This window comes from Pantherophis guttatus, chromosome 8 (genome assembly GCF_059756535.1).
Source record: "Pantherophis guttatus breed Tessera chromosome 8, ASM5975653v1, whole genome shotgun sequence".
NCBI lineage: Eukaryota > Metazoa > Chordata > Lepidosauria > Squamata > Colubridae > Pantherophis > Pantherophis guttatus.
This window is the reverse complement of record NC_142070.1, coordinates 13,368,749-13,389,491: the sequence shown is the minus strand read 5'-3', so window position 1 is coordinate 13,389,491 and position 20,743 is coordinate 13,368,749. Positions and strand designations below refer to the sequence as shown.

The 20,743-nt window shown below is 39.8% G+C and overlaps 1 protein-coding gene across 13 annotated transcripts in view; it reads left to right on the top strand.

The window, feature by feature from the left end:
- The window catches only part of MAPK10 (mitogen-activated protein kinase 10), a 236,462-nt gene that overhangs the window by 157,392 nt on the left and 58,327 nt on the right, over positions 1-20,743 (top strand). For 8 of the 13 annotated variants that reach the window (XM_034440428.3, XM_034440424.3, XM_087875100.1 and 5 more), the window contains 4 exons: positions 1,501-1,559; positions 3,561-3,699; positions 5,227-5,392; positions 14,807-14,878. In XM_034440428.3, coding sequence (XP_034296319.1) covers positions 1,501-1,559; positions 3,561-3,699; positions 5,227-5,392; positions 14,807-14,878 — 436 coding nt within the window. The remainder of the gene's footprint in view (positions 1-1,500; positions 1,560-3,560; positions 3,700-5,226; positions 5,393-14,806; positions 14,879-20,743) is intronic. The other 5 variants (XM_034440427.3, XM_087875102.1, XM_087875105.1 and 2 more) reach the window with 1 other exon arrangement.

Here is a 20,743-nt window from a genome sequence, read left to right as displayed (position 1 = left end):
CAGCCTACTATTAGCACTTTATCAACCTCATCCCCAGATTTACCTTGACAGTGGAAAAAACAAATTGTCACATATCCATATATATATATTTATTTATTTATTTATTTATTTATTTATTTATTTATTTATTTATTTATTTATTTATTTATTTATTTATTTATTTATTTATTTATTTATTTATTTTATTCAATTTGTATACCGCCCTTCTCCTAGTGGACTCAGGGCGGTGCACAGCCAGGACTAAAACACATACCAATACAAAATTTAAAATTATTAAAAGAATTACATAACTTTGGCCCAAATTTAAAACAATTCAGATTAAAACCCATTGACAATTTAAAAAGCTAAAAAACTAAAAAAAGACTAAAAAGGGGGGGGGGGTTTCACGCCAGCCCTGATTGATGGAAAAGAAAAGTTTTTAGGGCACAGCGAAAGACCCGGAGATCCGATATCCTTCGTATCTCCGGGGGCAAATCGTTCCAGAGGGCAGGAGCTGCCACAGAGAAGGCCCTCCCCCTGGGGGTTGCCAGCCGACATTGCCTGGCTGACGGCACCCTGAGGAGTCCCTCTCTGTGGGAGCGTACTGGTCGATGGGAGGCTTTTGGTGGCAGAAGGCGGTCCCGCAAATACCCAGGTCCTATGCCATATCCACACCATCCAGCCTTTGTCTTTAATATCAGCTGCTAATGTTAACTTTCAAGACCTCTCTGACAACAATTTTGGCTGACAACAAAATTGAAAGATAGATCTCAGCAGATTTAGGCTTTAAATTTACATTTGTTGGGTATATCCTTCAATCTTATTTTATTTTTTTATTTTATTAGTCATATTTCTATGCCGCCCACTCTCCGAGGACTCTGGGCGGCTTACACCAAAAACAGTCTACTAAATAGCATATTGCCCCCAACAATTTGAGTCTTCATTTTACCCACCTCGGAAGGATGGAAGGCTGAGTCAACCTTGAGCCGGTGAGATTTGATCCGCTGATCTGCTGAAAAAGCAGTCAGCTGAAGTAGCTGCAGTACTGCACTCTAACCACTGCGCCACCTCAACTCTCTTTTTTTTAGTCTTGCTAGATACATCCTTCAATCTAGTTAAACGTAGGAATTCAAAAGTGGCAATAGCAGCAGAATCCTATCTATAGTTAGTGGCAGCTAAATTAGTAACTGCAGTAGAAGTCAATATTCTAGCAATGACCCTTTTGTTTTAATAGGCAACCTGCCATTTTTCAAAAGGTTCTCTGTTTCCTCTAAGCTTCTGATCCCTGTTTCAAATTTCAGAGTCGTTTCATGGTTTTGCAAATTTTACCTGTCCTCCCACTGAGGCTGAAAATGTAGTCACAGAACTCTTAGGAAGAAAACATTGTTGAAATTTTTTACGTTTCTTTTTACTGCATAGGATAGCGTAAACTGGAAACAGTGAGGCAGTCTGTGTTAACCTGATCAACCATTAATATTTAATTATTCTTTTCTCTCCCTTTTGTCTCTTGTTGCGTTTCAGATTATCAGTTTATTAAATGTCTTTACACCACAGAAATCTCTGGAGGAGTTCCAGGATGTGTAAGTAATGCAGTCAAGAGAGAAACTTTGCTGTGAGGGAGGGGTAGTAATCGCTTTGGTATCTTCCAGGGAAAACTAAGAGCTAAGAACAACAAAATATAAAAAGCTGCTTCTTTCTTAGAAACTGCTTAAGGAGCAGCTCAAGGCAATCTTGAGTTTTGCAGATTCTAGGCTTCTACTACTTTGGGTATTTCAGAAATCAATTACAGCTTGATGTAAGAATAGAAAAATAGAGAATGGCCACTGAGAATCCTAATAGAAACAGTTGAGCAAATGTATAAATCAGCTACAGGGAATGAGGAAGAAAAATGAATACAGGACGCATACATAGGCAATGGCTCCCAGGAATTTGATTTAATTGCTTTGTGATGGGACTTACTTCTGAATTTCCTGAGATATGCAGGATTTTGAAAGTTTGGCAATTCACCTTTAAGTCATCTCACTTTAAGAGAAAGAAAAAGAGTAAAATGAAAAGTGAAACACTTTCTTTCATTAGAGTTTATGATAACCGGTGGCTCTAAAATTATCTGACAGAAAAAAAATATTAATATTTCTATTGAACATTATTTTCTCTTGCTTGGCACATAATCAAATCTGAGTAATCTATAAATTAATTTGTTGTCCTCACTTTGTATCTTATGATGAGAGAAGGCAAATCTTGACTGGGCAACCAATTCCTCTCCCAAATATTTTGAACACATAGTTATTTTAAAATCTACCAAATTTCAGATTATATATATATATATATATATATATATATATATATATATATATATATATATATATATATATATATATATATATATATATATATATATGATAATTAGCGCAATAAGTCAAAGATTTAATGAGATGTGTGAACTTACTCCATATATACCTAAACAAAGCAAAAGGAAACTTATAGGCTTGTTACAATAATTATTGCAGTAAAAATATATTTAGGATTAGAAATAAGGCCAAAATTCAGAATCTAACCCTAGATATATCTATTTAAACAATGCAGGTGACAAAGATGTTGCCAGTCAGAATTTGAAATCACATATTGTTCTAACTCTTGATTTGTTTATTAAAGAAACTAAGTTTTTCAAGCTTAATGTTAAGCCATAAACTACTCTTTATAAGGTATGATTAACATATATTATCATTTGGTGACTGAGGACAAGCAATTTGCCAGTTTGGTTTAGTGCAGGAGTTGGCAACCCTAAACATTCAAAGAGCCACAAAGGTCCTAACCGGAAGCCCCCCATTCAATTCTAGAGCCGACCGGAAGTCCGGTTCCCCCACCATACAATCTCCTCCTAGTGCGGCGTTCTTTTTTCTCTACCAGTCCTAACTGAAAACCCTATCAATTGTGGAGCTGACCGGAAAACCCGCCCCTTGCCATAGAGTCTCCTCCTGGCAAGCCCTGCTTCCCTCTCCCCCAACTGGAAGCTCCTCTCAAAATTGTGGTGCTGACCGGCGACAGGGAGTCGCAGCAGAGGGATGAAAGAGCCGCATGTGGCTCCAGAGCTGCAGGTTGCTGACCCCTGTTCTAGCGGTTAAGGAACTAAGCTAGAGAGCAGAAGACCATGAGCCTTTGTCATGAAAGCTAGGTGCAGACGGTGAGTTCTAGTCCTGCCTTAGTCATGAAAGCTGATTTAGTGACTTTGGGCCAGTTACCAGTAAATAGTGAATTCTAATTTCATCTCAGTCTTGAAAGCCAGCTGAAGGACTTTAGACCATACACTCTCTCTCAGCCCAACTCACCTCACAGGGCTGTGGTGAGGAGGATAGGAGAAATGGATGGAGGAAGACATGTTGGATATAGTCAGTGCCTTGAATATATTTGTATTAAATAATAAAGGTGGGATACAGACAAACATAGCTCAAGCAATATATGAGGAAAAATTTGATGGTTTTATCAGGTATTTGTGAAAGGTTGAAATTGTAGAAAGGAATGCTACACCTGAAGCATCTCACAGATGCCAAAGAGTGATGATGTCACTTTGTTCTCCTGTCTAGTTATTTAGTAATGGAGTTGATGGATGCCAATTTGTGCCAGGTGATTCAAATGGAATTAGATCACGAGAGAATGTCTTACCTGCTCTATCAGATGCTGTGTGGTATCAAACACCTTCACTCTGCAGGAATCATTCACAGGGTAAGCCGGCCTCTCTCTATGGAAGTAAGAACGATTTCCCCAAAAGAATGAAATGAAGAAAATTATGAATGTTACCCTTGTGCATTCTTTATTATTTGTGGACATGCCCATCTCAAGCTTTTATTGTACTTCTATCATAGCCAGAAACACCGGAATGAGCAGCAGTGTAGATTTCAAAGCCCAAGAGGGAGCACATGGAACTCTAAATCTGTTGTTTGCATCCCTGAAATCTATTGTAACTACATTTGCTATGGTAACAAGTTTTTTAAGATAGAAAACATGCAAAAGTACAAGTCCTGTTGTTTTAGAAACTAAAGGGAAAGCCCCCTCATCACCCAAAATCCTCTAAAATAATCAATGATATTGAAAATCCTGGTCTGCGAGACCATGTCAAGAAATTAATCCCACAGGAAGACTAAAACTATATTTTTGAGATTGTCTATAACAAAGATTGTCTATAAACAAGGGACATAGTGGCTCAGTGGCTAGGATGCTGAGCTTGTCAATTGAAAGGTCGGCAGTTCAATGGTTCAAATCCCTAGTGCCGCGTAACAGGGTGAGCTCCTGTTACTTGTCCCAGCTTCTGCCAACCTAGCAGTTTGAAAGCATGTAAAAAATGCAAGTAGAAAAATAGGGACAAGCTTTGGTGGGAAGGTAACAGCGTTCCATGCGCCTTCGGCGTTTAGTCATGCCGGCCACATGACCACGGAGACGTCTTCGGACAGCGCTGGCTCTTTGGCTTTGAAACGGAAATGAGCACCGCCCCCTAGAGTCGGGAATGACTAGCACATATGTGCAAGGGGAACCTTTACCTTTACCTATAACAACATTTTGCAAGTCTCATTGTGGCTATACCTCCACCCCTTCACTCCAATGAGTCTGGAAGGCATCTACCTGATTCGCTTCCAAGCATTGTCTCATTTCTCAGCTCTTAATAAGTGTTTCAGCCCCTTTTGCCTAAAAATGGATCTTGCGTATTTCCATCAATGCCATCTTCCTTATTGTCTACCTGGTTCCAGTTAGGGGTTATGACACTGTCAAAAGCCAGGGAAATCAGGAGACTCAGGCAGTTCAAATGAGTTTGTGACCTTAAGCTCTCTATAAAAATCTGAGCTACTAACGGTCAAGGGAAATAACGGGAATAAAAGGCATTCAAGGTGGGCTTAGGTCTCTTGCGGGTGCGTAGGTACTCATGACTTACGATGCGTTTGACCTTTCCCTTGGGCTCAGTCTGGTCAACTCCTACAGACACAAACACAACCATTTTGTTGCATCACTGGCCCATTATTGATGCTCTCAACTGTCCCCAAAAATGTTAAATGAGGTCCTTGGGTGGTCATCAAACTTTTGGCGATCACTGAAATGCTGATTACCTTCCTTGCCTCAGCAATAAATCATCTTCAGCCAGCTGTAAGCCCTCTTGGGTCTTCCATTTCACACTCTTTTCCCACAATAGACAAAAACCAATGATATTGTGGGTGTGAGACTAATGCCTATCCCTTTCTCTCTCTGTTGCATCTCTTTCAGGATTTAAAACCAAGTAATATTGTGGTAAAATCGGACTGTACGTTGAAGATCCTGGATTTTGGACTGGCCAGGACTGCAGGCACTAGCTTCATGATGACACCCTATGTGGTCACACGCTATTACAGAGCACCAGAAGTCATCCTGGGAATGGGCTACAAGGAGAATGGTAGGACATATAAATATGGAGAAAATTGGGACTGTCAGTTGTCTAGGGAAGTAAGTTGTCAGTTGTCAGAGAAAAGTAAGGACTGTCAGTTGTCTAGGGAAGAAAAGGAGAAGCAAAACCAGATCTGGATAGGATCTGACTTTGCAAATGTCGTTTGATGAAGCCAACATGAAAACAAAAAAACTTTACTATCTTACACAAGTAAAGGATTGCAATACCATCAATTCCAGATTCAACAGACTGTAGGGGAGAATTTGCAAGTCCTAGGTCTTATATTAAAAGCCATAACCACTGGGCATCTTATTTGTCATTTTGAGAGTAGAAATAACATGTCTATTGAATTCCCTGCTAAATTACTACAAGAAGAGTTACTAAAGATAAGAGTATGGTGCAATTAAGAAATAACATTGGATGCCATCCAAAACAATGTTATAATGCTACACAATACACCTCTCAACCTGAGATATAAAGAGCTAATTTAGATAAATATACGGCCCTTCTATGTACGAGGACTGTTCCGATCTAAGATTAGTGTTGTGTCCAAAGGTGCCTATAATGCTGCCAATCTCTAAGGGTTCTTCAGCAGCTGAGATGATTAACTTCTCCAGTTAGCTGCTGAGCCTGAAGATTTTTTTTAGCAGTTTTACAGCATTTATTCCTGGCATGTTACTGATGGCAGAAACGTCTGCGTTTAGGTTTTCATTTTTTCCCCTAGCAAATAATACCACAGCATCTTGATATAATATTCTTCTCATTTAAAAAAAAAAACACCAAGCTTTGTTTCACTATCCACAAAGCCGTTTTTCAATGCTGCAGAAGGAAATGAAGAAAGAATAAGGATTGGGAGCAAGGGGGAATTAAGCTGTAATCTCCACCTTCTTGACTTCAGGGAACAGCGGCTGTGGCAAGGTCACAAATGTGATGGCACAAAATTTCTGCAGAGTAAGAAGGAAAGCCCAAAGGCGGCATGAAGATGAACTCGTGTTAGAGCAAAAGAGCAGCCTTTGTCTCTGCCACATTTCCAGCCTTCTAATCTTTACTGGATTCAAAGCATGTCCTTATTAATCCTTCCCTTCTCCAAATTGGCCTTCATCAACTACTTTTGCCAAACTCGGCAGAGGTATGGAGGCTTCAGGCCTAACCCAGGGGTGAAATCCAGCAGGTTCTGGAAAACCGGTAGCGGAAATTTTGAGTAGTTCGGAGAACCGGCAAATGCCACCTCTGGCTGGCCCCAGAGTGGGGTGGGAATGGAGACTTTTCAATATCCTTCCCCCAGGATTAAGGAGGGAATGGGGATTTTGCAGTATCCTTCCCCCGGAGTGGGGTAGGAATGAAGATTTTGCAGTATCCTTCCCCTGCCACTCCCACCAAGCCACTCCCACCAAGCCACACCATGCCCACCAAGCCACGCCCACAGAAACAGTAGTAAAAAAAAAATGGATTTCACCACTGGCCTAACCACAATGCAGTTACTTTGATTTAGTGTAAAAAAAATATAATGGCATGATTTATATCACACAGTTGATTGATTCACACATACACTAACTCCAAAGCAAGCAAAGGACATGATGGGTTTGCTGAGGCATTTGGCTTTTTTAAATAAATAAATAAATAAATAAATCTGTGACTCCTTTCCTCCCATTCCTTTCTGGTAGAAAGTTTAATCTAGAACAGAGGTGGGGAACGATGGTCCCTTCATGACTTGTGGGCTTCAACTACAGAATTCCTGAGCCTGTTGTTGTGGGCCGCCAGCAGCCAGCAGAGCCGGCAGCAGATTCGGACAGTGAGGAGGTTGGGGAGGAATGTGGGCCAGTCCTGGAGTCTGGGGAAGGCTCGGATGGATGGCTTTGAGTCAGACACAGAGAGGGCCAAGGCCATCTGGTAGTTCTTTGCTGCCTCCGGAGTCTCCGGAGTCTGACATCAGCAAGGCAGAAGAACAGCGTGAGCCTATTCCCAGTGTGTGCATGCTCAGAGCTGCCAGGAGACAGGAACAATTAAGGAAACAGGGTTGACTTGGGAGTAAGGCTTGGAGATAATTGGCCCTTCCTATAACACATAAAAGAGAAGTGAACGGGATGTGAGCTTTTGCAGGAAGCAATTAGTTCATCTGGTCAGTAAAAGCTCTGGAAAAGCTCTGTTTGACTCTGTGCTAAATTTGGCCTTGCCCTGCATTTGGCAATCAGTTCTCTGGCAGCATTCCAAGGGAGATAAGGTGAGTGTTTGTGAACACTCCCCTGATAGACTTTTGAGAAGCCTTTCAGACTGGGAATGACAATAATCCACAGCCGTTTGAATTAAAGAGGTTTGCCGGGACTAAGTTTGTGCTGTTTACTTTCTAAGGAAGCCTAGGTCAGAAGACCTGTATGGCCGGCTCAGGAATTCTGGGAATTGAACTCCACAAGTCATAAAAGGGCCATTGTTCCCCATCCCAATCTAGAAAGAGGGGAGGTCTATTAAGATCAGAGCAACAAAAAAGCCATTTTGGCAACACTTCTTTTGGAGCAATATTTGAACTTTAAGTTTCTCAACTCAGCTGTAGAAAACCTAAAATCCTCTTTTATCATAAAAATACAGCATTGACTTTCGGTGAGTCCAGTTTGATGCTACCATATTAAAAAAAAAATGAAATAATGAATGTAGTCCTTATATTTAGGTCCCTAGGTGACTGGAGAAGATAGTAATGTGAAAATTGTACCCTACTATACCATAATTCTGGGACGCGGTGGCTCAGTGGCTAAGACGCTGAACTTGTCGATCAGAATGGTTGGCGGTTCGAATCCCTAGCGCCACATAACGGAGTCAGCTCCCGTTACCTGTCCCAGCTTCTGCCAATCTAGCAATTCGAAAGCATATAAAAATGCAAGTAGAAAAATAGGGACCACCTTTGGTGGGAAGGTAACAGCGTTCCGTGCGCCTTCGGCATTTAGTCATGCCGGCCACATGACCACGGAATTGTCAACAGACAGCGGTGGCTCTTTGGCTTAGAAATGGAGATGAGCACCGCCCCCTAGAGTTGGGAATGACTAGCACATATGTGCGAGGGGAACCCTTGCCTTTACTTTATACCATAATTGTGCAATTTTCTTTTTTTTTTAAAAAAAATGGGGTGGATAGAGTTGGGGAGGAAACTCTTCTAGCCCAAATGCTAACAAGAGAAGGTGATTATTTTGTTGTGCTCAATTCTTTTTATCCTACCAAGCATTTGTGTGCTTAAAAAGAATCCCTGCTAATAGTACATAATTATGATATGATTGCATAAATGACATGGATCAAGGCTGCAAATAAAACAACAGAAATGCATTCATTAGATTGCTACTTTTGCTGTTTTGCTAAAAAAAAATTAAGATGAGAATACCTTGTGTGTGTTAAATGTAATGAGGAATTTCTGCATCTTTGAAAGCCTTCCCTTTTAAGTTGGGGAATCCAATTAGCATCCTGCAGCTCTTTTAACTGACATTTGACTACAATCTGCAAGCTGACATTTAGTAGCTGATTTTTAGCCTGATTTCTCCATTGCTTAAATTGGATAAAACTGTGGGCTGCTTTTAAAGTACGCCTTGTATGTGCTATTTCAAACTGTCAGTTGTCCTAAAAGTAATTCTAGTTGCAGTTAGTTATCAATAGAACTCACTTAGATTTTTTTTAAAAAATGATATATATATATTTTTAAAAAATGATAATAAAGGATGAGATGCTTTGGAAATCTTCTTATTCAGAAGTTTTATAATAGCCAACTGGGAAAAAAGGCGAGTTCAAGTGTTGGTTTTGATTTAGAATGTAAGCTCTAATGAAGCACAGTGCCAGGTTTTCAGGCGGTCTTCAAATAAATTGCATCGCAAACAAAGTCTTTTATAAAACAAATTTCCATTTTATTAAGCATAGCACTTTTTACACCGACTCGTTGCAGCCGGCACTGACGTGCTGCCCCAAAACCCCTCCTCTTCCTTCCCCCGCTCCTCTGCATTCATTGGCCATCTTCCCAATCATTCACCCCTAATCTACTGCTCCAATTCAAAGAATTTCCCCCCTCCTATCCATCTCCTAGGGGACATTATCTCCAGAGGAAATAAGTAGGTGAAAGGCAACCGTCCCGTTGCAGATGCCTGCATTCTCCTTCTTATGTCAGCACTAGGATAAATGCATCTTGACGTGCTGACACACAGGACTTATTAAGTTTCTGTGGATAGGGCAGTGATGGCTAACCTTTTTGCTGTCGCGCGCCAAAAGCGGGGGCGGAGCACGGGGATCACGTGCGTGCGTGCCCACACCCATAAATCAATGCCCCCGCAAGCATACGCACACGACCCCCCTGCTCCCCCTGCTTTTGGAACGCGATGGCAAAAAGGTTACTGGTGGGCCCAGTAAGCCTGTTTTTCGCCCTCCCCAGGCTCCAGAGGCTTTCTAGGAGCCTGGGGAGGACGAAAATGGCCTTCGCCCACCCCCCCCGGAGGGCCTCCGGAGGCTGGAAATGGCTCATTTCCCGACTTCCGGTGGGCCCAGAAGGCCCAAAAATCAGCTGGCTGGTGTGCGTATGCGCGCTGGAACTGAGCTATGGCATATCTGTGCCCACAGATATGGCTCCGTGTGCCACCTGTGCCATGTGTGCCATAGGTTTTCCATCACGGGGATAGGGTACATGAGGACATAATATAGGAAATCTACACTGGATCAGACAAAAAAAAAAGGCCAAATAATAATTGGCAAGCATAAGAAACTACAAAAACGCATGAGTATGATGTCATTTTCCATTCAGGTTGCCAATGTGGTCTTCCTTTTCCACTGAACAGAATTCAGACATCCCTCTGAACTAAAACATCTACTAGAACTTCCTCAAGAAATCCATGATCAGGCTCATTATGTCATTCCTGTGATAGTTAAAATGAATTGATATATTTCACATAGGCAAAACTAGACTAAGATATCGTGCAATCAATAATCCAGTAATTTTGCTGCTTGGTGAAAGTCAAATGAGAAAGGAATACATCTATAAATGGGGCTACAGACTATTGTCATGTGAGAACATAATTTCAGATTTTGGATTCCCGGAACATTGTAGATATAATAGAACCATTGTAAGAAAGAAGAGACACAGATTTTATTTTTAATTTTCCTTCTAAATTTAAAATACCAGGAAATCATCTTAAATTTTTGGAAGGAACGTCATTTATTTTAAATTAATGTCCATCCATTGTGCTACCTGCCTTTTAGGGCCACTCCATGCTTTCATTTTTCTCCCAATCCAAGTTTATGGATAATATATTTTACCCTTGTTTGCTTACCTCCTGTTCCCAAGATTCCTAAATTACTGTTCCCTTTAAAATACTGGTCCAATATATTGGACTTGCTTTTTCAGACATCTTGTCCTCTAAATGAAACATTTTATACAGTATTTGTTTTGGTTAATAAAAAGAATAGCTTGGGTTCACAGCAATTTGTTTCTTTGTCACAGATACAAAAAAGAGAAGCAGAAAGGAAAAGAAAATAGATTTGAAGAGAATTAGAAAATTATTACTAGGCAAACCATGGATGATACTGGATAAAATAAGAACCCACCTTTTTCATGATGGGTTCATATTGCTAAAACGGTTGGATTTAAGCCTGAATATTAAGTTGTGTGTGCGCCTGTAATAAACAACAACACGCGCACAATATTACTTATAACTGGGAAAGTGTGACATCTGCAAGTTGAAGGACTCTCCAAGTCTTAACATTTGGACTCTGCCAGTACCCAGCAGTCATTGCAATTGCCTCCCCATTACAGAGAAAAGTAGCCAACAGGATAGGATAAAATTAATAGGCAAAGGAATCTATGACACGAGTGTTACGCTCCCTGCATCATGTTGCTGTCACATGACATTTTGCAACATTTTTCCCATTCGCGAGCTGGGGTGGGCGTGGCCTGTGCGTGATGCATCTGGCCCGCGGCTGCCAGTTTGACACACCTGATCTATGACTATCCTAGGTTGAGAAAACCATGTTATATCTCCAGATTGTAAAAAGTATTTGTATAATGACCCTCTTTAACAGTGATCTCCGAACTTGGCAACTTTAAGACATGTGGACTTTAACTCCCAGAATTCCCCAGCCATCATGGCTGAATGAGGAATTCTAGAAGCTGAACATCCATAAGTCTTAAAGTTGCCAAGTTTGGAAACCCCTGCTCTATAAAATCATCATCATCATCATCATCTATACTATAAAAATAATGTTGGTTAGAGCTCAATTCCATACTGGCAATGCCTTTAACTAGGTATAATTTTCCAGGATAAACCATGTTAAGATAAAAATGGTAAGGAGGCTTGATAGTGATAGGACATGCTAGTTTCAGTTGGAAGCAAAACTACTGGCACCAATTGGGGTACTTAAAACTGACTCAAAATGGAAGCCATGTCTTTCTTGAGGAATGTGGTAGGTACCATATATCAGACACTTCCTCCATGTAGTTCTATCATTGCTAAATATACTGATGTAGAGGTTTTTTTTGGCCTTATATCTAACACAGATAGAATGATGAATAATTACTCCATCATATTTCACATGTCCCTTAAATTTCTTTAAACTGGATCATGGGCAATTCTTTCGTTGTCTAACTGCCTGGCCCCTGTATTTTTCTTCTGTAATTATGGACTTGGGGCTCAGTTGGAGCAGCTACCGGTATTAATGAAAAATTACTTGGGGGAAGAATAGAAAGAAATATTAGAAATAATACCAGGCTCTTAATTAAACTCTGCTTCTCATGATAACTTTACCTAAAAATATATCCATAGCAAAAGTTGTTCCTGTATTTGTCTTATAGCTAGTCATTTCACCTTAAAACAATGACCTACTATGGAATATCTCTTGATTTAGTCTTCAACTGAACATTTTGAGGAGTTCCAGTTTTCTTACTGATTAAAAGTATTGCTGATTTTGGGTGTGAGTGACCGACGGGGGGAAGATTTAGTGTTGATTTGCCTTCTGTCTTTGTTCCTTCCCAAGGACCACTTGATAATTAGTTACCACTCATACAATGAACCTGAAAAACAGATCTAAAGTATTGTATTTTCTATAAATCTCTCTCTGTCCATTCATGACCTACTTCGTGGGTCCTTTTAGGTTTCTCTGTTGCGATCAAAGAACCGCCGCAAACATTTTGAAAGCAATCCATCAGTTGAAATACAAAGCAACCCACCCATCCCTCAATGTTTATAAAATCTCTCTCTATGTCTAATAGGATGACCTTACCAGATTAGCTGAGCCCTTTAAAACACTGAATCTCATCAGCTGCATGCTCCTTTGTGGACACATAAACTGAAAGGCTCCCATACTGTGGCTTATTCCTGTACAGTCATCATTCTGAGAGTAAGACAATAAAAAAGGGTTGAGAAGAAACAAGGTGATTATAACTTGTTGGCTGTATACAGTAGTGGCCAAAATTGTGGAAACCTTTTGGGGAAAGTGTATTTTTGAGGTTTGATGGCTAATAACACCAATTTTGGGGGGGAGTTTCAAGATAATCATATTCCACTGCTGGAATGATCTGGGAATAGCCCAGATCTTAACCTAATTGAAAATCTATGGAGCCGACTAAAGAAACTTGTTAATCAGAAGCGACCCAGCAATAAAACCGAGTTAATAGAAGCAATCATTCAATCTTGGTTTCACATTATAACAGCTGCAGAACTAAAAGACTTGGTTAACTCCATGGGAAGACATTGTAAGGCCTTCATTCATGCTAAAGTTTACCCAACTAAGTATTAACTGACATGCTGATAATTTTTGTATATCTCATTTTTTCTATGGTGATCATTTTGGTATATCTCGTTTTTTCTACATATTTCACTTTTCCTCTTTATACTGTCACTGCTATTCTAATAGCAAATCCTTCATAAAAGTTATTGCATTACATTCTTGATTAAATTATCTTTCCATTGATATATAATTTTACAGTACTACTCCAAAAAAAAAAAAAAAGTGGTGTTATTAGCTAGTTTTAGAAAATACACTTTTCCCAAAAGGTTTCTACAATTTTTGCCTCTACTGTAATTTATAGGCATTCCTAGCAAGTGGCAGTATACTAAAAGAAGAGTCTTTGAATAGCCTTAAAAAAGGACTTAGGACATCGTCCCCGTATTGCTTATCCAGATATATAAAACAGTCTGATTTAGAGATTGTAGTAGCTGGAAACGTAAAATGTGGCTTGGAAACGGGACTCCACGTAAAGGCTATTAGGAAACATAGCGGGAATCAAAAGCTCATAAAAGATTCCTTTTTTTACTACATCTTTACCACACGGCAACCATTGACCCAGTTTTTATTTAATCCTCCCAAATGCTATTAAGTAGCCCTTTTGGAATGATTAGCTTTTCTCATCTCCACGTCCCAAATGCATTTACTTTGTAATTTCCTTGTGCAGGAGAATAAATAAGAACATGTAATGAGAATACCTCAAGTTTTCTGGTACTGTTTAAAATGGAGTGACCTGGGTGAAACAGATTACTAGGTTTAATTCTCCCTGCGTAGGGGTCAGTTAGAAATGATTGGAGCTACATGCCATGGTGTCCACGTTCAAAATAAGTCCTGATGAATTTAGAAGGCTTTATTCTCAGAAAAAGGGGTATAAGATTTCATCTCTGAATAACTAAGGTCTTTATCTGTGGCTCATGTTATAAGAAAGTGGAACATTAATACCAAGTGCCAATGCTTTTGAAATTAAATTTGCTGTTCTTTCAATAAAGGGGAACAGAAGTTTGATGAAGTAGGTATTTTCTGGTTTGGTGGACCTCTGAGCTGCTTCTTTTTATGAAATATAGGTAGTCCTCAACTTACGGCCACAACTGAGCCCAAAATTTATGTTGCTAAGCCGCAGAGTTATTAAGTGAGTTTTGCTCCATTTTACGACCTTCCTTGCCACATTGGTTAAGTGTAGTAGTTAAGTTAGTAACACGGTTATTAAGTGAATCTGGCTTCCCCATTGCTGATCAGAAGGTCGCAAAGAGGGGGGGGGGAATCAAATGACACCCGGACACTGAAACCATCATAAATATGAGTCAGTTGTTGCCAAGCATCCGAATTTGGATCGTGTGACCATGGGATGCCTCCATGGTCATAAGTGTGAAAAAAAGATCCCCCTTTTTTCAGTGCCGTTGTAATTTGGAACGGTCACTAAACGAACCGTTGTAAGTCGAGGACTACCTGTAATTGTGCATGGGGATGGGTATTTTGCCTGTCTGTGTGTGTATGTGTGTATGTGTGTATCTGTATTTTTTTTGAAAAAAATGTTTGGTGGAAGGTACATAAAATTGTGCTTTCTCTGATCAACCTCCTCTTTTCCCCCTCCTATAGGATCCAAAGTGTTTTAGTTAACTTTTCCTGTTCCTTCCTTCCCCACTTTCCCTTTTCTCTCTCTTCATTTCCTTGTCTCTGCCGTCCTAGTGGATATATGGTCAGTAGGATGCATTATGGGAGAAATGGTGCGCCATAAAATCCTCTTTCCAGGAAGGGACTGTATCCTTATGCCATTTGCAATTTTCATTGAATTATTTATTTCCCATCCCATCAAATACAGAATATACAAGAGGAACACAAAGCTAGAAGCAAAACAAAAAACAAAACAAACCCCTGAATTGTAGAGGTGTGTGGAATTATTATTGGAGTCATCTGAGATCCAGGGATGATGGGGGAAAAAAAAAGAGGAGCAAATATATGGCAAATATTGTCACGTCCAATTTTACTACTCTACCTTTATATGTGTTAACGCTTTTAAGAAAATAGCTGATGTGTTTCTTTAAGCTTTTTTATTATTATTATTACTTCCCCACTCCCTTTTTGGCTTGATGTTTTCAACATTGTACTCCTTTTGACCTTTGTGGTGGCATCATAATCTTTTGCTTGCTAATGCATCGTTGGTTTGGGTCCACCTTCGCGTTGTATGGATTCAGAGATGGGTCAATACAACATTTATGCTGAATGTTTTGATTTATTCCTCTGTTGCCTAGAAATGTTCTTCAGCCCTTTCTGATGTAGTTACTCCGATTTTCAGAATGAGCTTTCCTTAGTGTGGCTGTTAATATTACTATTATTATGCATGCGGTTCTGTATTATGAACAAGACATTTTCTTTTGTCCATTTGAGCTTTGGTGATATTCTTTTGACCATCTCTCAAGATGGTGAAAGTAATATTGGAAAACGAAAAGAATTAAAAGAAAAAGAAAAGTTTTATCTTAGCTGTGGGAGCATAGAATAAGAAATTCTATTAATAAGAGGGGGAAAAAAATGTATGTTTATTTCAACATTCTTTGTCTTAAAAGGAAACAAACATCTCATTGATAAAATTGGTGTTGAATCTCCTGACAGCTGGTATGATGGCCGGATAGGCATGAGTGTTCAGCAATTCTGGGTCATAAAAATATGGTGATTTGTCCAATATCTTGAGGCAAATTCTCCAGTCTTTCATATAGAGGAAGTAGGCTCTTATTGAATAATAGGAAGGCTGTATGATCTACATACATCAGCTTGCATTGAAAATCAGATGTAAAGATTTAACAGATGAATTGTCAGATAACCACACATCTGTAGAGATTTCCATTTTGCTTGAAAAAGCCATCTGGAGTGTTATCAGCAACGCCACAGGAATACCCCTAAATAAATCTTCTACTCATTACAATTGTAATCTATCTCAACTGGCCCACAAATTGTGATTTAAGCCCACACCTGGATCCACACATATTTCTGATATCTGTAAGATTTTCAGTGACATGGGGAATTTCATCCTGTGTGAAGCAACTGAGAGAAACATTACTTACTCTAGAATACTCTAGAGCAGTGATGGCTAACCTTTTTGCCATTGCCTGCCAGGAGTGGGGGGGGAGGGGGGGTCATGTGCACGTGTGCCCACATCCATAATTCTATGCACCCTGTGCATGTGTGCAACCCCCCTGCTCCTCCCCCCCCGCTCCTGGCACACAATGGCACGGTGGGCCCAGTAGGCCCGTTTTTCTCTCTCTCCCTGGGCTCCAGAGCCTTTCTAGGAGCCTTGTGATCTGTCCCCGTCCACACACACACACAAACACAGCCAGCCGAGGGTTAAGGAAGCACTTGGAACACACCCAGGTCTTTATCTCCAACTTGGCAGCGATATACACACCGTCTGCCAAGTGCTTTTATTTCCACAGAAAACAGAAAGATAATATACTCAGCGTCCAAAAGTCCAACAGAATTATTATTCCTCTCAGTAGTTCCGGATGAGGCTTTAGTGACTATCCAAGGTTTACTTTTGTTCATCACAGGGATCACTGGCCACCACCCTCTATTATATAGTCTCTGGGGTGTGGTCCAGTGACTCAGTTCTAATCCCTAGCACGCCTCCTGAGCTGCTGCAATCGTTTATCACGCCTTCGGAGGCGTGCGTCCAGGAATGATGTCTCTCCCTCGCTCTCATCCGAGCCACCTGTCTCCCTGCTAATCTCCTCTCCCTCGGCCAGCACCTGAGACAGTGCCAGAGGGGAGGGGCCTGGAGAGGGAGGCCTGGCTGACTCCTCTTCCTCATGCTCGGAGCTGTCTTCCTCCGATGGGACAGGCTCAGAGGGCGGGGCCACAACACCTTGGGAGGGTGAAAAATGGCCTTCCCCATCCCCGGAGGCCCTCCGGAGGCCAGAAATATCCCGTTTGCTGGCATCCGGTCCTGGAGCTGAGCTCACGTATCCACCGATATGTCTACGTGTGCCACCTGTGGAACCATGCCATAGGTTCGCCATCACGGCTCTAGAGTGTGTCCTGAAACATATAAAACTTTCATTCAGCTCTAAGTTTCTTTCTTTCTTTCTTTTTTTGCTATTTTGGCATGCTGGGTTTTTTTTTTTTTTTTGCCAAACTGACATTGAAATATGCTTTTGGGAAGTTGGCTACCCAGTCATACTTCTCAATAAATAAAAATCCAACATCACTCCTAAGGCATAAAATCATTTAATGTGTTTTATTTATTCACACAAGCAAATACAAACATGAATCATCGCTTGATCTGTTTTCATTTGCTAAATGTAAAAACGAATGGCTCCAAACATTTCCAATAGATTCAAAAATTAAAACATATTCTCCTGCAACCCCCCCCCCCCTATGAAAGAGGGAGATAACTAATTTTATCTATAACATAGAGACGCCACTCTGGATTGCTGCTACTACAGTTCAGATGCAGGGAAATATGTTTTAACCTTGAATACTCAATGGGATTTAGATTATACTTTCCATTGATTGATTTACTTTGCCCAAAAAATGATTCATCCAAACAGTTGGATTACTTAAAGGCAATATAAATGGTAGTTTAGTGAGATTTCAATTAAGAACATAGGAAAAGAGCAAGGAGTTAGATTTTGCCTTCCTTGTTGATTAAAGTCTTGTTCTAGATTTGAACTCCCTGCTTTTACATAAAAAGAAAATATAGCTGTTGCTTGGCCCATCTTTTAAAGCAGGGGTCCTCAAACATGGCAGCTTTAAAATTTGTGGACTTCAACTCCCAGAAGCATAGCTGGCTGGAGAATTCTGGGAGTTGAAGTCCACAAGTCTTAAAGCTGCCATGTTTGAAGACCTCTGTTTTAAAGAAATGTGTCATTGACTTGCATTGGATTAAAATGTTCCTTTGGCTGTATTTGTAAGCACAATTGTACCTATAAAGAGGAATTCACTTTTCATATATTTTAAAGAGTTTTTTTTTGCAGTACATTTATTTGCAGATGTATGTCCCACTTTATTATAGTGACATTCAAATACCAAAGAAATATCTCTTCCAGAGCTTTCCCTACATATAATTCTGTACCATTGATGTTGTTTAAATGGCTAACAGGATTCAGTAGCAAAATAACCGCATTACCAAATAATGAAAAAGTATGTTCTCACACTTAGCAGTACAGATTTCCGCTAACCATGTGGCTTGTACTTTAAGCTGTTTGCCCATCTGGTGGGTTAAAGAGATAATGTCAGATTTTACTTTTGCAGGAACTAAATACTTTTACCCATAGATCAAGGTTTTACTTTGGCCTTATCACAGCATAAGACCCAGTACAGAATAAAGTGTATTTTTTCTCTCTCATTTTTTTTGTTAAGAAAGCAACAGGGCTTTGTTGTCTTGGAATAAAATAATAATAAAGAGAGAAATGTACTCATAAACTGGGGGGGGGGAAGGCATTTGAAAACTTTGAAGATTTGTAGATAGGGTCAACAATAGGAAATGGAAAATATTTACAAACAGAAGGGGCAAAATCTTGATGGGTTTTTTTTTTTTTACTAGTTTTAAAAGAATAAAAAACCCTTTGTAAAGGCTCACATATCACAAAAAAGTGTCTGGTACTATTACAGTATGTCACTTCATAAAATCCATAATGTTGCAATCGTCTCATAAGTTGTATGTGAAAGTTACTATGTTCCATCTTAGGACTGATTTTAAAGTTCCTCCAGAACTAAATTTAACAAGTCAAATATCTATACCAGAAGTCTTCAAACTTGGCAGTTTTAAGACTTGTGGACTTCAGCTCCCTTGCTGGCTCAGGAATTCTGGGAGTTGAAATCCACAAGTCTTAAAGCTGCCAAGTTTGAAGACCTCTGACCTATACGAAGTTCTTCATAAAGAACAGGGGTAAGGATCATTGGCCCTTTTATGACTTGTGGACTTCAACTCCCTTGTTGGCTCAGGAATTCTGGGAGTTGAAGTCCACAAGTCATAAAAGGGCCATGGTTCCCCACCCTGATATAGAACAATTATGAATAACATGAACTAAACTAGGAAGGAAAGTACAGGCAATTACATATTTATTGAAATTAACTCTCCACTAAAAAACAAAATACTCATTTTACTCATCAGCACAAGTGTTGGTAGGAGCAAAACTTTGCTTAAAACAAAAGGAGATTCTTCCTACATAACTGCAAATTTCCAAGGAGAAATTTCCTGACAGTTAGAACAATTAATCAGTGGAACAACTTGCTTCCAGAAGTTGTGAATGCTCCAACACTGTAAGTTTTTAAGAAGAGACTGGATAACCATTTGTCTGAAGTGGTGTAGGGTTTCCAGCCTAAGCAGGAGGTTGGACTAGAAGACCTCCAAGATCCCTTCCAACTCTTGTTATTTTATTTTATTCCAACAGGCCCAGTAAGCAATGTCTTTTGACTTATGGAGATGTAAAGCGATGGTCATAGCTTCTGAATAGCCTGTGAATTTAACACCTCTTCCCTCTCAACTTCACAGAGATAGTCATCCTCACAAGCCAAAGTGATTTCACACTATTGCTAAGAATAAAATAAATGAAATTCAACATACCAGGCAAATTTAGATGTGAATGAACTCGAAATAATATGGCAACTACCATACACCCTCTTTCTTCTTACATCCTAGCTTTATCTGTGGATTGGAATATAGATAACTCCACATTTAACAATTGTCCTGTTTATGACTGTTCAAACTTACAGTTATCCGATGATCGCTGTTTGTGAGCTTTGCAGCCAGTGCCTGACAAGCAAAGTTGATGGAGAAGCTGGAGTTAAGTCACAAATGATGGTCATGTGATGTTGTGCATAACAACTGTAGGCAATTCACTTAATGACTGCAGAGACACTGATGGCCCTATGAGACATTTATAAGTCTTATAGTCCAGTCATGTGATGTTTTATTTAATAACCATGTCACTTAGTGATGTCATTTCAGGCCCCGATTGTGGTCATTCAGTGAGGACTACCACTATGTCCAAATGTCGAAAAAGGAAGGATATCAGAACATCATAGAGTCATAGACTGGAAGAACAACTGATTTCCTACAATAAATCCAAACAAGACCAGACAATAACTGATCCTTACAAATACTGGTTTTATTTTTTATGGCTTTTTCATGGCTAAGTAAGATCCAAACAAGATATTCCAAGGCAGGGAAGAACTAAGATTTACTGATGTCTCCAAAGAAGGCATTTCCCAGCATAGAATTTTCTGGATGAGTTAGGCTGTGGATTATGGGAGTTCCTGTCCCAGAGTCCTACATAATAAGGAAGACTGTTTTAAGGCTTGCTTTGGGGTGACTTCTTGCAATTGGATTATTTTTTTTTTAATTCCCAATCAGAGATACTGATATTTGACAAATGATTTGAGACCATATGAATCGGGGAGATGTTCCTCCTCTTTCATTCTGTCCATGCTCTGAAATCTTGGAGATGTCTCTGCAAACTTGCTAATCAATTAATTGCAAGGTAGTCACTGAGATATTTGTAATTCTGCATGCGAAAGGCAAATGACGTCCAGATGGAGCTGAGCTGAATAATGCCTCTGAACTTTTGAAACTGTTTAATCAGAGGCGCCATCATCAAATCTAGTAGCAGTGAATTTCAGAGGATAATTGCA